General features: G+C 41.4%; 1 protein-coding gene across 3 annotated transcripts in view; it reads right to left on the bottom strand.

Annotated features, from left to right (window-relative positions):
• The window catches only part of FAT3 (FAT atypical cadherin 3), a 617414-nt gene that overhangs the window by 94089 nt on the left and 507536 nt on the right, over positions 1-15789 (bottom strand). For all 3 annotated transcript variants that reach the window (XM_089656533.1, XM_089656524.1, XM_089656517.1), the window contains exons 18-19: positions 8885-9082; positions 5944-6742 (exon numbers count right to left, since the gene is read on the bottom strand). In XM_089656533.1, the coding sequence (XP_089512659.1) occupies positions 5944-6742; positions 8885-9082 (997 nt within the window). The remainder of the gene's footprint in view (positions 1-5943; positions 6743-8884; positions 9083-15789) is intronic.

The raw sequence follows: 15789 nt of genomic DNA on the forward strand, positions 1-15789 counted from the left end.
CTATTATGTGATATAAACAGTAAACCTGCCATAGCTGGATCAAATACAGTCCACACAGCAAGCAAAAAAAAAATGGCCTGAATGGGTGAATGTAATAACATGTAAGAGAACTAGTAGTATGCACTGATCAACCATAACATTATGACCACTGACAGGTAAAGTTTACTACAGTATCTTGTTATAAGGGCAGCTGAAAGTGAGTGGGATTTGTTAGGCAGCAAGTGAACATGTTGATTGCAGAAAAAAATGGCCAAATATACGAATGTTTGCGACTTTGTCAAGGGCCAAGTTGTAATGGCTAGATGACTGGGGCAGAGCAACCCCAAAACTGTGGCTCTTGTGGGTTGTTCCTGGTCTCCAGTGGTCAGGACCTACCAAAAGAGGTCCAAGGAAGGAAAATTGGAGAACCAGCAACAGGGTCGTGAATCGCCAACTGATGCACATGAGGAAAAAAGGTTGGCCCATGTATTTCGATCCAATAGGAGAGCAACTGCAGCTCAAATTGCTGAAATAGTTATTGCTGGTTCTGATAGAAAGGTGTCAGAACGCACAGTTTATCACAGTTTGTTATGTATGGGGCTGCGTAGCTACAGACTATCAGGTGCCTAAGCTGACCCGTGTCCACAACCAAAAGTGCCTACAATGGGCACTTGAACATCAGAACTGGACCACAGAGTAATGGAAGAAGGTGGCCTGGTCTGATGCATTATGTGGGTGGCAGTGTGTGTGCGTTACTTACCTGGGAAAGAGATAGCACCAGAATACAGTATGAGAAGAAGACAAGCCGATGGAGGCAGTGTGATACTTTGGGCAATGTTCTGCTGCAAAACCTTTCATGTGGATTTTACTTTGACACGTACTACCTACCTAAACATTGTTGCTGACCAAGTATGCTCCTTAATGGAAACAGTATTCCTTGATGACAGTGGCCTCTTTCAGCAGGATAATGCACCCTGCCACAAAGCAACGAGTTTGAGGTGTTGATATGGCCTTCAAAATCTCCAGATCTCAATCAAATCAAGCATCTGTGGGATGTGCTGGAAAAACAAGCCTGATCCATAGAGGCCCCACCTCACAACTTACAAGACTTAAAGCATCAGCTACTAATGGCTTGGTGCCAGATACCACAGCATACCTTCAGAAGTCTAAAGGAGTCCATGCATCGCCTGGTCAGGGCTGTTTTGGCAGCAAAAGGGGCTGTGTTGGTGGGCAAATGGGGGCTTATTTATATTAGGTAGTAAGTTATAATGTTATGGCTGATAGGGGTAAATGGGACTGGTGGACAAGTGAATAAAAAATAGCATGTGAAAGAGATGTTCCTATAAGAAAACTGAAGTTTGTTGTGTCCAAAAAACGATAAATCCTGCCTATTGGGATGTTCCTTAGGACACAGGACAAATGTAAGGACTATCTTGCAGAGAGAGGGACATTTGGCACCTATGTTATCCACCCCTTTACACAAAGGTCTAGTCCTTTTCCTAGGACAAGTACAGAAAGCCATTCAAGTGAATAAATTCGGTCTCCTCCGGAGGGAAGGTTGCTATGTCAGATGATACATTCTTTCTTCTTTCTTTTGTATATTTTGTTAATTATTTTGCTTTTAGAGCTATAAAAACAGCCCTTGTGGCGAGACAGGATGTAAGTATTTTTTTGGTAGTCTAGTAGACATATAACCTATATTTTTAGCTATACAGCAAATTGACGTGTCATACCAGGTTAGTGCTGCCCTCTCTGTTGCCATGCCAATTGCTGGGTCAGCAAGCATTAAAAAAGAAATACTCCGACTAAACAGCTAGGTGCTATTCATACAGCTATATTCATCATAAGGCACTCATGGACTAGTTCCTAAGTCAGCAGGTTAAAGTAACTGCAAATCCCAAAGTTTACAAATTGTGGTCTTTTTTTTTTTGTCTTGTCTGGCCAACTTTGGAAATGAGTGGGTAAATACAGCAAGTGCGCTGGAAAGGGGAAATGGTTGAGAAAGATCATTCTCTGTAGTTCAAGTCATTTCTCTTACTTTATGGTCTGTAAAGAAGCATCATGCTGGTTCACATAAAGCAGGAAATGCTTGATCATTCAGAATCTGATGCAGTCATGCATGGTAGCCAACCAGCTTCTAACTTCAGCTTGTTCAATTAAGCTTTGACAATAAAACCTGGAAGCTGATTGGTTTATGTACAGAGCTGCACCAGATTTTCCATGCTCAAGTTTTAGTAAATCCCCCCCAACGTGTTACCAGTTTAAATCTCATCTCAGCGTTTGCAAAAATATTGTGACTACAGGGCCTGGACCATACCAATGGGCATCATTCAAACGTGACTGGTATAATGTCCAGACCAGGGGCGGACTGACCATTTGGAAACTCGGGCACTGCCCGAGGGCCCGGGGTCAGTAGGGGGCCCCTTGAGATGCCCTTGGTACCTTTTTCATAGGCTTTTTTTAGTTTGGGCAAGGACACAGGGGCCCCATGATACCCTATTGCCCGGGGGCCCCATGAGTTGTCAGTCCCCCCCTGGTCCAGACAAAGACATATAAGTCATTTCACGCATTTTGAAAATCTGTGAGAAAGCGTAAATAAATGACAGCACTGCCTTGTGATTTAATAACTGAAAAAATGTAAAAGGACCTTCTCTTTAAAGCAAACGTTTCAGCCATTTAAATCTTTGAAAACCCTCTCTATGGTCCTATTTATTGTAGATATTACTATATGTTCTCTGCTGGGCAACATAGTATTTATTCCACATTTGCCACTTTAATCTGCAGGCCATTGATGAGGTGTTCCACAGAGTCCTTTTAGCATCACATGGCAAAAAGAGATCTGTGATTGGAGGAGTGTCCAGTCACATGACATGTTCTCCTCCTACTCACTTTTTCTTTTATTTATTCAGATGAAAGGCACTTGGAGACCTGAATACAGTATAGTGGAGTCTAACTCACACCACTATGCTTTAAAAATATTTAGAATATTTTTTTAAGCTAAGGCCAATCCAATGTTTATAATTGGGGCCCTAACATAAAGGAACCCAAAATGTGTGATATTACATTTTTTAGCCAGAAAAGCCTCTCTGTACTTTCTTCTAATCCAGATTTTCATGCTGTCAATTGAAGCAAACCTATACACTGTGCATTAAAGTCAAAGTAAGATGTTGGCTCTAGGGTCATAAGAAGCACATCCTTGTTTGCCCACAACAGTGGAACTCACTACTTCCTACTATAGAGATGTATATGAATCTGTTCCCTACGTACTCTCAATGCTCCATGTTGAGCCTAAGGGACCAATTGCTAAGCCTGATTACTGTGACAAGGGGGAGCATCCTTTACCTAGTATATGCTCCAGCTTTGAGTTGTGCCAGAATTTACAAAGCAATTTCACGTAAAGGGGTTGATTTACTAAAATTAGAGAGTGCAAAATTCGGTGCAGCTATGCATGGTAGCTACATCAAATTTTGCACTCTTCAGTTTTAGCAAATCAACCCCAAAGTGTCAGAATGAGAAGATCACAAGGGGTAGTAAAGAACGTTTGTACTTCTTGGCCTACCTGCTATAAAATTAACTTGCTACACTGCTAAAGATGGGTAAAGCACAGGTTCGTTTTAAGGCTCAACGTCTCCAAATTTGAGATTATTCAATAACCATATGCTTTCTATAATATACTAAGAGTGTCCTTTTTGGCAATTGAAGCAGTATGACTGGACAATTGGTAGGTTGGAACCTTGTTTAGTTGTAAGGACTCTTTTGGCCACTGAAGATTATCACTGGACCCTGTGTAGGCTGGAACCTTGTTTTGGAGTAGGGACATAGCCTCAAAGTTTGGTGAGTCCAGCCCTAAGGCCTATGGCTAACTGGTGATCCTTTCTCTGGTGAAAACTCACCAAAAACAGTATTGCTGTAAAGGGAAAAGAAATACTCCTTTTCATGGTTTGCTCCTTCACATGCCATATGAGCGAAGTATTGTCCTGTCCCTATCAGGAGACATTCTGCAATGTTTCCCTCAATGAGGGAGTATTTCTCATCACTTTTTAATGAGTTGTCACTAGAGACAAGATCCTCAAGAACAAAGTCATACCAGGATTGAGCAAGGACAAGAGGTTTTTATACAATTACAGTAGCTACCTTGTGGTACCAAAACTTTCCCTTTTAAAAAATAAAAATGGCTGACACATTCACTTTTGCGGAAGAATAATGGATACATATAAGGATGAAACCAGGATTATCTTTCATCTCTGGCTTAAAACATTATTGCAAATGTGACCTTGTTAAGGAGTTCAAGTATTGCAGACGCAGTCAAACAAGGCAAAAAAAATTATGCTGTGAATGTCACAGGACTGAGATTTAATGCATGCAGGAATTTTAAGCAATTAAACTATGTCATAATACTATGACAGGAATGTAAAAACCTTCTGTGTTCAGACACATGAGCCTTGGAACACCAAAAAGGAAGCCGAACAGAAAGGAGGCTTCAGTCTTTTAATTAGTGTCCGCGAGGAAACCATTGTTTTCCTAAGTACTCTAAATACCAGTTTGGCACCGCTGGGATCCTTTCAGCGTTGAAGGCTAATGCATTCTTTAATTTGTTTTCAATGGCGAACCTATGGTTAGGATCTCAGTAGAACAAGAGAAGATCGTCCTTATTCCCCGCCTCAGCGAGTTTGATGAATGATGAACAAAACAACCCCAGCTGTGCTCCTGCTTATAGTCCTCGTGGTTAGACCTGCTTCTCCATAGCAATATGTAATTATACCAAGACAGCTACCACTGCTTTACCGTGATTTTCTAAAAATACCAAACCCTGTAATCATCTGCAGAACAACAATTACACAAACTTCTTGTGTTTAGGAGAATCTACAAGTTTTAAAACCATGATCCTGGCAAAGAGAGATGCAGAATTAACTTTTTGAGCTACTTGGCTACAGAACTGAACACTAGGAGCTCTACCACAAAGCAATTCCTCTTTTGTGCTACCGTGAAACCAAGATACACCCTCAGCCCATTGTAGGTTTTGTATCTTGGCGGTTATTTCTTTTTGTAAATGTAAATGTAAAATGTGGTTATTTAAAGACAAAGGAACAGAACAAGTGAACAAAATGTCCTAACCTTACTCGACCCATTCTGTCTGGTCATTATCACTTATTGTATTTTCACGATCAACCAATGACAAATTGGTCACCCAGTGGTGGATTTTTTAATTTGGATACAGTAGGGAACAGATAACCCCTGTTACACTTTTTTCTATTTGCCACCTGTATCTCTGTACTCCAGAGATACAACAGTAAATGAAAGGAAACCTCCCCAAAGGTAAAGTGTTACTAAATCCAGGACCCTGCATTCACTATGTCTGGTCTTCCACAGTACACAGAACATGGAAGTGCAATTATTTTAGTAAATATAAACTACAAAATACCTTTTCTCATCAGTGTCCAGCAGAGCACAGGTTAAAGCATGTAGGAGGAGTTTTCATTTTGCTCTAGGAGGATGCATAAGCCCTGACCTCTGTCTGGACAGTGCTGACTGGCCCTGTGCTGATGACATGCATTCTCTCAAGAAAAAAAAAACCTCTCTAGCAATACACACCAAACTGAGTATGTGCAAAGTGACTCCACACGATATGTCTTGGGGGAGATAAGAGGGGGACACTGCAAGAAGAGGAGGATCAACAAGCATGCATTACTGCATATACAGACTGATTGTACTGTTGTGGGTTTAGTAACACATTAAGGGAATCCTCTCCCGGAGGGTTATGCATTAAGAAAATCAGGAATTCTAAAAAAGTCTTTGTATCTAGATGTTCATCTCGATTATATATAATAGATATATATTTAATAATACTTTGTATGACTATGGTAGCAAAATCAGTCAGTACATACTGTATATATATATATATATATATATATAAAATTGTGCTGCTTTAAATAGAAAATGCTGAACTGAATGTTTCCTACTCACCATTACATATACAGCGTACATTCCTATAAAACCGTGGGCACACAAAGCTGATTCTGGCTGTACTGTAGGTCATTAGTGAGTGAGAATCAATGGACAGGGTCTGCTCGCAGTGTTGCTCCTGACAGTCCAATCCCGAACAATTCTTCTCCAGGATTGTTGATATCCGAATTACATTTTCCAAATGTCTCCTTGCATTTGAAAGCTTCTGAATCAAATAGGCAGGCCTGTAGAAGCCTCCGTTTTGCATCTGCACAGCAAATAACATATCGAGCTGGTTGGTTCCAGCCACTGGTTGAATGCTGATTATATACAGACTGTCTTCTTTCTGCGTCAGGACTGCGTTACGGAGTGTACGTCTGAAGCCATGCAAATGGAGCCCAACAAAATCTTCGGGGGAGATGTTCTCAAAGCGTATTGTCACAGCATTCTGTAACATTTCCTGCATCAACTGCTCCACGTGCACAGTCACATCCACCGACACCTGATAGCGCCCATCGCTAACCGATACATTGAGAGTATACTTGCCCCCATCCAGACCGCCAAGTGCAATCACCTTCCCGTCATGATTGTTAATTTTGAACAAGCTTTTCTGCTCTGACTTTAGAGTGTAGGAGAGGACATCATAGATGTCCTGGTCAGTGGCGTGAATCTTCCCAATAACACCTCCTGGGAAGTCATCTTCCATAGTGACAATGTATATCTCCAAGGGAATGGCCGATGGTTTGTGAACACTCTCTTCAATGACTTTTACTTGTACGTAAGTCTGAGAGGTCAAGGGTGGTTTACCGGAGTCTCTCACCTGTGTCAATAAGAATACAAATGTTTTAGATTAGAAAAATATGTCATATATTTGTTTATTAGTTCATATAGTGCCGTCACATTCCATAACAGTTTGCAAAAAACAATAAACCATTTAGTTGCTGCCCTTAAAGTAAATTCAGATTTAAGTTCTAGATTTATAAAGTGCATCCCTTTAGGATTCCCAAAAGGAAGTTAGTTCTGCTTTAATACTACCCTATTCACTCCCCTATCCCCTGAAAACAGAATTGCTGGAATTTTCTTCCCTTTTCTTTTTTTATTGTCAGGGGGCACTCTTTACGTCTGCAGGAAAAGACATTTAATCTGCAAACATGGAAAGGTTCCTTCACAGTAAGAGCTGTGAAAATGTGGAATAGACTCCCTCAAGAGTTGGTTCTGGCCAGCTCAGTGGATTGCTTTAAAAAAGGCCTGGATTGTTTCTTGGATACACAGAATATAACTGGATACTAACATTTATAGGTAAAGTTAATCCAGGGAATATCCGATCACCTCTCGGGGGATCAAGAAGGAATTTTTTTCCCATGCAGAAGCAAATTGGATCATGCTTTGCTGGGTTTTTTGCTTTCCTCTGGATGAACTGTGGGTGTAGGATTATAACTTTTTTTTTTTTTTTTAATGGCTGAACTGGATGGACTTTTGTCTTTTTTCAGCCAGACTAACTATGTAACCCGCCAACCCCCCTCCCCCACTGCCATTCTAGTCTTCACCTGAATAACGCGAACCTGGTCCTGCAGCCTCCTGGGATACTTACATCACACCCTCCAGGAGGCTGTAGGATCAGTAGACAGAGAGGCTGGGGTAGGGGCCAGTCTGGGGGGTTGGCTTGGGAGAGGGTTTGGTGCCTCATCAGAGCTGACTGCCTACACCTGGAAGAGGCAACCAGCAGAAAAGAACCAAGAGGGACACGTGGGACCCGCTTTGGGACAAATGAGCAGCAGATCGTAGCAGGACAACACTGGATTCGATGTGCAGGTGAGTATGTGCTCTAAAGAGCACTACAGCACTGCAGATAAGTGGGAAAAAACATGGGGGGGTAGGGGGAGTTTTGTACCACTTTGAGATAGAAATCCAACATTTTACACTTGTCGCTATGACAGAAGGTGAAGGGAAAACTTCCAGGGGGTTGATCTGTTACTACTAATAAGATGGATATTCCCTCACTATGTGGAGATTTCCTCTCGCTTCCTGCTGTGACCCTGAGATAGGAAGTGAATAGCAATTTCCCTAAGAGGACACAGATAGCAGGAGAAACCTGACAGGTGTTTCACCCAATCTATGCTAATAAATAAAGACATTTTGGCTAGAGGCATGCTTAAATCAATATCTATAGACTAATTTACATGGGCTTTTGTTTTTATCTGAGCTGGTTTTCCTTTCCAACAGTTTAATGTGAGTAAAGGCAAACGTTAACATTTCCTCATTGCATTTTTTTTTTTTTTTTAGTTTTGAAAACTTTGAGAAGGAAAGGGCTGGAAACTTTGTCGGGCCAATAATAATATCCAAGTGCTTAATGGGGCAATTTTCCATAATATGGTGCCTATATGTAACAGGGTATAGCTATAACATGAAAAAAGAAGAACAAGCATCATTGCTGCATGACGAAGGAGCCCCTACACAAAGCAAAAACATTGCTTTTTTGCAATATGTATTCAATAGTGATGCTCTAGATGACCGATTGGATGCACTGATCATATGCGTCACTGTTGATTGCAATGTGGCAGCACCATTGATCACCGTCATTTCAGCAAATCACTACCATTGATGATTTAGCTGTATGGAATGTGCTGAGTTTTTATATATCCACAACACAGACATAATTATCGATAACACCCTATATGAAATATAGCAAAAAAATACTCCAGAGCAGTGGTAAAGCCAAAGGAAGAAATTCCATTTGATAATAGGTCCTTTTCAATGACTTTGTAATGGACTTTTTATCTTGGACTTTACTATTGGAATGGTACTTTCTTTCTTCTGTATTTCCTATATCTTGCCTGAAACACAAACTAGTGACTTTTTGTATAAGTGTAGCATCTCCAAAATCACTGTATTTTGAGACAGGCTTAAACAGATAAATTCAGTGAACAGGCTTCATGAAAAATGTACATTAACCATTCAATACCTGTATAGTGAGAAGATGTTCGTTAGCAACCGTATGCTGAAAAACCACAGCAGAACGCAGGACTCCAGACTGGTCCAAAACAAATTTGCCACCTTCATTTCCACTTGATATAGTGAACGTAAACGGGGGACCATTGTGGTAAGAGTCTTTGTCGGTGACCACCAGTTGTAGAATACTGGTTCCAGTGGGCTTGTTCTCCTAAAAAGACCAATTTTACAATTTAGTGGCAAGATTTCTGTAAAAAAATAACAAATCCTGTGTGGCTCTTTTGCAGTTTATTATTGCTATTATCAAGGTTTTTCAACCACCTGTAAGTTTACTTTGCTTTTGTTTCTCTTTAAATGTGTCCTTCCTCTATTTTTAATGTATCTATAGTGCTAATGTGTGTTTGTAATATTTTCGTGCCAAGTAAATCTATAGGTGTTTTTGGAGAATTTCTACAGGGGCACTACTAATCATCACTTAGATTCTCTGTAGGAATATATGTGAGGCTTCTGCACGGGCTCCACATGCCTCCTAGTGGACTCACCTTAAGAATATATAAAAGTCAACTTCTACAGGGGAATTAGTTTCACTATATTAGATTTTCTATCGAAATATATGTGTGACTTCTGCAGGGGCACCAAATACCTTCTAATGAACTATCTATAAGAATATACCTATATTCCACTTCCACTACTTGTCCTTTACTGGATTCTCCATAGAAAAATATGTGTAGTTTTTGCATGGCCACCTTATAATCTGTAATGGATGCTTTATAAGAATATATAGAGAATCCACTTTGACAGGGGAAACTATACCATGTCATAGATGGACCAAATCTAGGCCAATTCAGTAGGAACGAGATTCAATCAATCTATGAGCAGGCTAGTTGCACCCAAGGCAATCAGTCGACTTGGGTACAACCAGATTGTCTGATTTTTTTACATGTGGTTACTGCTGGTGGCTAAAGCTGGAAGTCTCCCTGTCAGCACAACACAATAGCACTGTGGGAGGGATTCCCCCATCAACACTGATTGTGTTGATAGGGAAATCAAACGATTTTCTTTCCTTCCACCTGTGGTGGAAGGAAAGAAAATCGCATAATCCATGGCCTGCTTAAGACTCATCTCACAGCACAGTAAAAGAAAACACAGCTCTACAGAGGTAGTGGAAATATCCACACTGAGATTATTAAAGACACGGTAGTGGGGGCAAAACCTGTCCCACTCTCCTCAAAGTTAAAAAGAAAGTTTTTGCTGGTGTTCTGTTTTTAAGGCCTTGAAAATGTGAAATATCCCTAAATGTAACAAGATTTCATCTGCTAATTTTTATCAAAACAAAGCCTAGTAATCAATAACACACTTTGCTCTGACTATACTTATTATACACTTGTTCTGGGTCTGTGACATGGCAAGCGATAGCAATGCACCTTGCATAATCAGAAGAATGCCATCGATGGCAGCTTTCAAATTTATCTTATTATTGGGTTTCCTTTAAAGGAGTTTTAAGCCAGCCATAGATGGTTCGAACCATGTATTGACAGGCTGAATGTACCCAAGTTGATCAACTGATTTTCCTGTGCTTGCAGGAAAGATAGCCAGTTCATCTATAGCCAGCTTTACACACCATAGAAATTAGTAATATGTAAAAAACGAGGATAGCAGCTAAGCCATGCCTGCATTTAGTTTTTGGGTGCACCTGTTGGCAGATAAATCAGATTCTTCCCTATAACAACACCAAACATTTCCTTCTTCTTTGCAACTGAATAAGGAGAGATCCATCAAATGGTTTGCAGAAATCAGAGGGGTTAATGAAAATTAAAGGCACAATATTCAACTAGTTACTAGCACATTTTATACTCAAGAATGCTTAATCATAAGATCTTATGATCAACCACTTGAGTATGAAACACGGCAAGGAGCTAACTGACACTTGTGCCTTTAATAGCTAAACCCTTGATTGCAGTTTATCGACATCTCTTTATTTAACTTATTGAAATTTCCAGGAAATCAAAGCTGGGACTCCAGCTACAGCAGCAGGTGAACTAAGGCCAGCCATCTCTGGTAGCAGGAAATTATTCATTTCTATGCTTTTTCCTGTCTATGTTCAGTCTATGTTTACTACAGGCTTACCCAAAGTATGTTATCTTCAAGACAGAAGCATGTAAAGATTTAAAATGGGGTTTTCTAAAGTCCTAATGTCTGATGCACATGGATGATGAGAGGCAGAAAACATATCCAAGCTTAAAATTCCAGGTATTCTCTCGCATTTGGGGGGGGCACAGGCGCCGATATGGCCTGCCATACAAGTGAATATATTTATGTGGCTGGCACTCTTGTAACTGCCTTGGGACTTTCACAAACATTCACTTGGGGATAGTCAATCATTCCTATTTAAAACAAATGAACTTGGTTTGTTTCCCCATCAGTTAATGTTGTGAAAGTCACAATATCTCATTGACCATCAAAGATTGTTAATGGTATCCTTCCTACCGGGCATTTCTGTAATAAGTTAAAGCTGACGTTTTGGTTTTTTTTTTATTCCAATGTACGCCTTACATAATTTCTCAATCATACAGTACAATTTCCTATGTATTGGTCAATGAATCTATGTTCCGAATGTTTTTTTATCATTGCTCAATCTATAATAAAATTCTTTGTAAAAGAAAGTCACAATATCTGCTTTATAAATAGATCCCTTGGTGTATTTCTTTTGTATGTGTACAGTAATTCAGCATGAAACAGATCCTGCACTTTGCCTCTGTGTAGGAGTTTCCTGTATTAGACCAGTCACTGGTGCTCTCCCTCTTTGTGCAGGGTGACTGGTCTCATCTCCGCCCCCTCTTGTAGTTTCCTGCAGGCAGCCTGTAGTCGGTGGAGCCTGCTGGGTGCCTCCCATAGCTGTGCTCTCTGAACAGGTTTAGTACAGCACAGCGATGATGTCACTACTACATTTACAAGGTAATATCTGGGTTCACAAAGGTATTTGGAATAAACAAAGTAGATTTCTATCCTTAGTGGCTATAAAGGAAAATATTACAATGAATGTTTCCAGTGCCCACAGTTCAACTTTAAATAACACAATTACTTTCATAAAGCCTAGTTTCGTCAGCATAATGAAGTGCTCCGGCATAGTAAAACTATTCATAAGGCCCCAGTAACATGGAATCCTCGGTCAAGCAATTAAGCTTCTTCGTAGCTTGTTTACAGGGATAACCCGACCATGACCCACATTATATATTAAACATCTTCTGCTCAGCTGCACACGCCTGGCAAGAAAAGTCAATATTTCTCTGCTGGGATACAGAAATATGGCTGTATGAACGTTACTGTATAAATGAAAAACATTAAACTATTTATTTAATGCTGAAAGAGGGAGAAGCCAGCACAGAAGTTCTGCAGATCAGACGTGAAACGCGCCATGTAGGAATTTTCTGAACTGTGTATTATCCATGGCGCTCTGGAATGCGCAGGACATGGCTGATGTCATAGCACACACCAGATGTTCCATTTTTCATGTAAGCACTTCATTAGGCTTACTATCATGATGGATGCTGATCCTTCATTGATAAATGGATAAAGAAGAGAGGATAAGAAGCCTAAGCAGGTCCAATAAAACTGAAACTCCAAGCAGATAAATACAGTCCAGCCAGCCATAGATGGATTGAAATTCAGCTGGTTCAGCCAGAACCGACTGCATTTCCAACCCTGTATGGGCAGGTAGGTTGTACTGAAGTTGATCTCTCGATCAACTCCAGTACAACCAGCCTGTCGCGATTCCCCCATCAACACTGTTTGTGGTGATGGGGGAATCAAACTATTTTCTTTCCTTCAACCACTAGTTGAAATCTGCATAATACAGGGGTGCTTAACCTTTTGAAGAGCAAGGGCCAATTAAGTGATTTGGTAACCGGTGACAGGCCACAAAGAACTATGGGGTTTTACTATCCCCCAAACTACAAATATAAATGAGCCCTTACTGTCCTGAGCCCCCAATAAGGCTGCTTTCTTGCTGATGTGTTGTGGTTTACCAGCACCATGGGTGCAGCACAGTGCATCTGTAGTTTTCCTGAGGATTAGCTGCACAGAGCCATAGACCTCTATTACATCTTGCGGGTATGGTGCACTTTCTGAAAGCGCACCAAAACTCCTGAATTCAGAAGTTATGGAGCGCTTTCACAAAGCATACCAAACCTGCAGGATAGAATAAAAGTCTATGGCTCAGTGCAGGTAACCCAAAGGAAAGCCATAGGTGCACTGCACTACACCTGGGGATCAGTGTGAAAGCAGCCTAATAACCCTTTTTATAAGTGCTAATATACCCATTGCAAAAGAGCAGTGTATGTAATGTTTAATACGCTGACCTTTTCCTCTTCCAGCTTCTGCTGACATCGCTCTCCAGGCTTTCAGATAGGTTCCAAGTGAAGTACACTTGATATCGTTCCTCCGGGGACAGAAGCCGGCACTACAGAGGAAGCATCCCTTATGCAGCTCCTGCTCACTCCATGGCCGCCTGCTTCCTCCATTGCCGGTGCCAGCTCCACGCACACTTATTCTCTAAGATGGCAACCCATTGATCATGATCTGGGCTTGTTGAACTGCTATCCCAGAGCATGGGCATGTGCTTCCCTGCTTTGAGGTAGCGGGCCACATCAGAGTTGAGCACCCCTGGCATAATGTATGGTCTGCCTTAGGGACTAGTGTTTGAGCTTTAACACATCTGACTGCATCCAGGTTAGGACACATGTCTGTGACTGCAGGTACCCACTTGCTGTATGGCTACATGCGAACAGCAATGGCTACTGTCAGCCTGTAAATATTTTGAATTGCAGCCGCTATTTGCATGCACCTGTCATTCTAGCCATAAGAGTCCACTGATTCTTGCCTCTAGAATCTGGTGCATGCAGCTAAACGGCTTTGTGAAACAGGTCAAAATGTTTACAGTGGGCCATGAGAACCAGTCGCTATAGCCCAAAAAATGACAAGGAGGTTTAAAGTCCAATTATCCCTTCTAATTATTATCTTAGGACTACAAAATTATTAGTATTTGTGTTGTTATGTGGTGAAGAAGGTAGGGGGTGGGTCTGAGCAGTAGAGATGAGCGAATCGAACTTGGCGAAGTGGAATTCGTTTCGAATATCAGGAAAATTTCGATTCGCGACGAATCCGAAAATTAGCAGACTTCGGATGCGCGAATCGAAATTTTTCCAAAAATGGCGGCGACATGTGCGGCGACGGAGCGGGGATCTCTGGGAAGGCGCGCAGACAAGGCGCGCTGACCCATAATGCATTCATTCATGACATGTGATCGCATTAGCCAATCAGCAGCCAGCCAGCCAGCACTGTGTAATGGTCGAGCTATAAATTGCGGCCATTTTAGAATTCTCCATTTGCCTCCAGTCATTCAAGAGAGGCAGACCTGTCTGTATTGAGGGAGAGAGTTAGGGACACAGAAACGTTACTTAGGGCCACAGAAACGTTACTTAGGGCCACAGAAACGTTACTTAGGGCCACAGAAACGTTACTTAGGGCCACAGAATCGTTACTTAGGGACACAGAAACGTTACTTAGGGACACAGAAACGTTACTTAGGGACACAGAATCGTTACTGAGGGACACAGAATTGTTACTGAGGGACACAGAATTGTTACTCAGAAACAGACACAGAATTGTTACTCAGGGACAGACACAGAATTGTTACTCAGGGACAGACACAGAATTGTTACTGAGGGACACAGAATTGTTACTGAGGGACACAGAATTGTTACTGAGGGACACAGAATTGTTACTGAGGGACACAGAATTGTTACTCAGGGACAGACACAGAATTGTTACTGAGGGACACAGAATTGTTACTGAGGGACACAGAATTGTTACTGAGGGACACAGAATTGTTACTCAGGGACAGACACAGAATTGTTACTCAGGGACAGACACAGAATTGTTACTGAGGGACACAGAATTGTTACTGAGGGACACAGAATTGTTACTCAGGGACAGACACAGAATTGTTACTCAGGGACAGACACAGAATTGTTACTCAGGGACAGACACAGAATTGTTACTGAGGGACACAGAATTGTTACTGAGGGACACAGAATTGTTACTGAGGGACACAGAATTGTTACTCAGGGACAGACACAGAATTGTTACTCAGGGACAGACACAGAATTGTTACTGAGGGACACAGAATTGTTACTGAGGGACAGACACAGAATTGTTACTCAGGGACAGACACAGAATTGTTACTCAGGGACAGACACAGAATTTTTACTGAGGGACACAGAATTGTTACTGAGGGACACAGAATTGTTACTGAGGGACACAGAATTGTTACTCAGGGACAGACACAGAATTGTTACTGAGGGACACAGAATTGTTACTCAGGGACAGACACAGAATTGTTACTCAGGGACAGACACAGAATTGTTACTCAGACACAGACACAGAATTGTTACTGAGGGACACAGAATTGTTACTGAGGGACACAGAATTGTTACTCAGGGACAGACACAGAATTGTTACTGAGGGACACAGAATTGTTACTCAGGGACACAGAATTGTTACTCAGGGACACAGAATTGTTACTGAGGGACACAGAATTGTTACTGAGGGACACAGAATTGTTACTGAGGGACACAGAATTGTTACTCAGGGACAGACACAGAATTGTTACTCAGGGACAGACACAGAATTGTTACTGAGGGACACAGAATTGTTACTGAGGGACACAGAATTGTTACTCAGGGACACAGAATTGTTACTCAGGGACAGACACAGAATTGTTACTCAGGGACACAGAATCGTTGAATTAAAGAGTATGTCAGACAACACGCAGAGGAGTGGCAGATGAGGCAATGTTTTAGGAGCAAACAGACGTGGCAGCAGAGGAAGGGGTCGAGGCAGCACTAGTCGCAGCCAGAG

This window comes from Staurois parvus, unplaced genomic scaffold (assembly GCF_062004578.1).
Source record: "Staurois parvus isolate SC_StPar_1 unplaced genomic scaffold, SC_StPar_1.0 ptg000027l, whole genome shotgun sequence".
In the NCBI taxonomy this organism is placed as follows: domain Eukaryota; kingdom Metazoa; phylum Chordata; class Amphibia; order Anura; family Ranidae; genus Staurois; species Staurois parvus.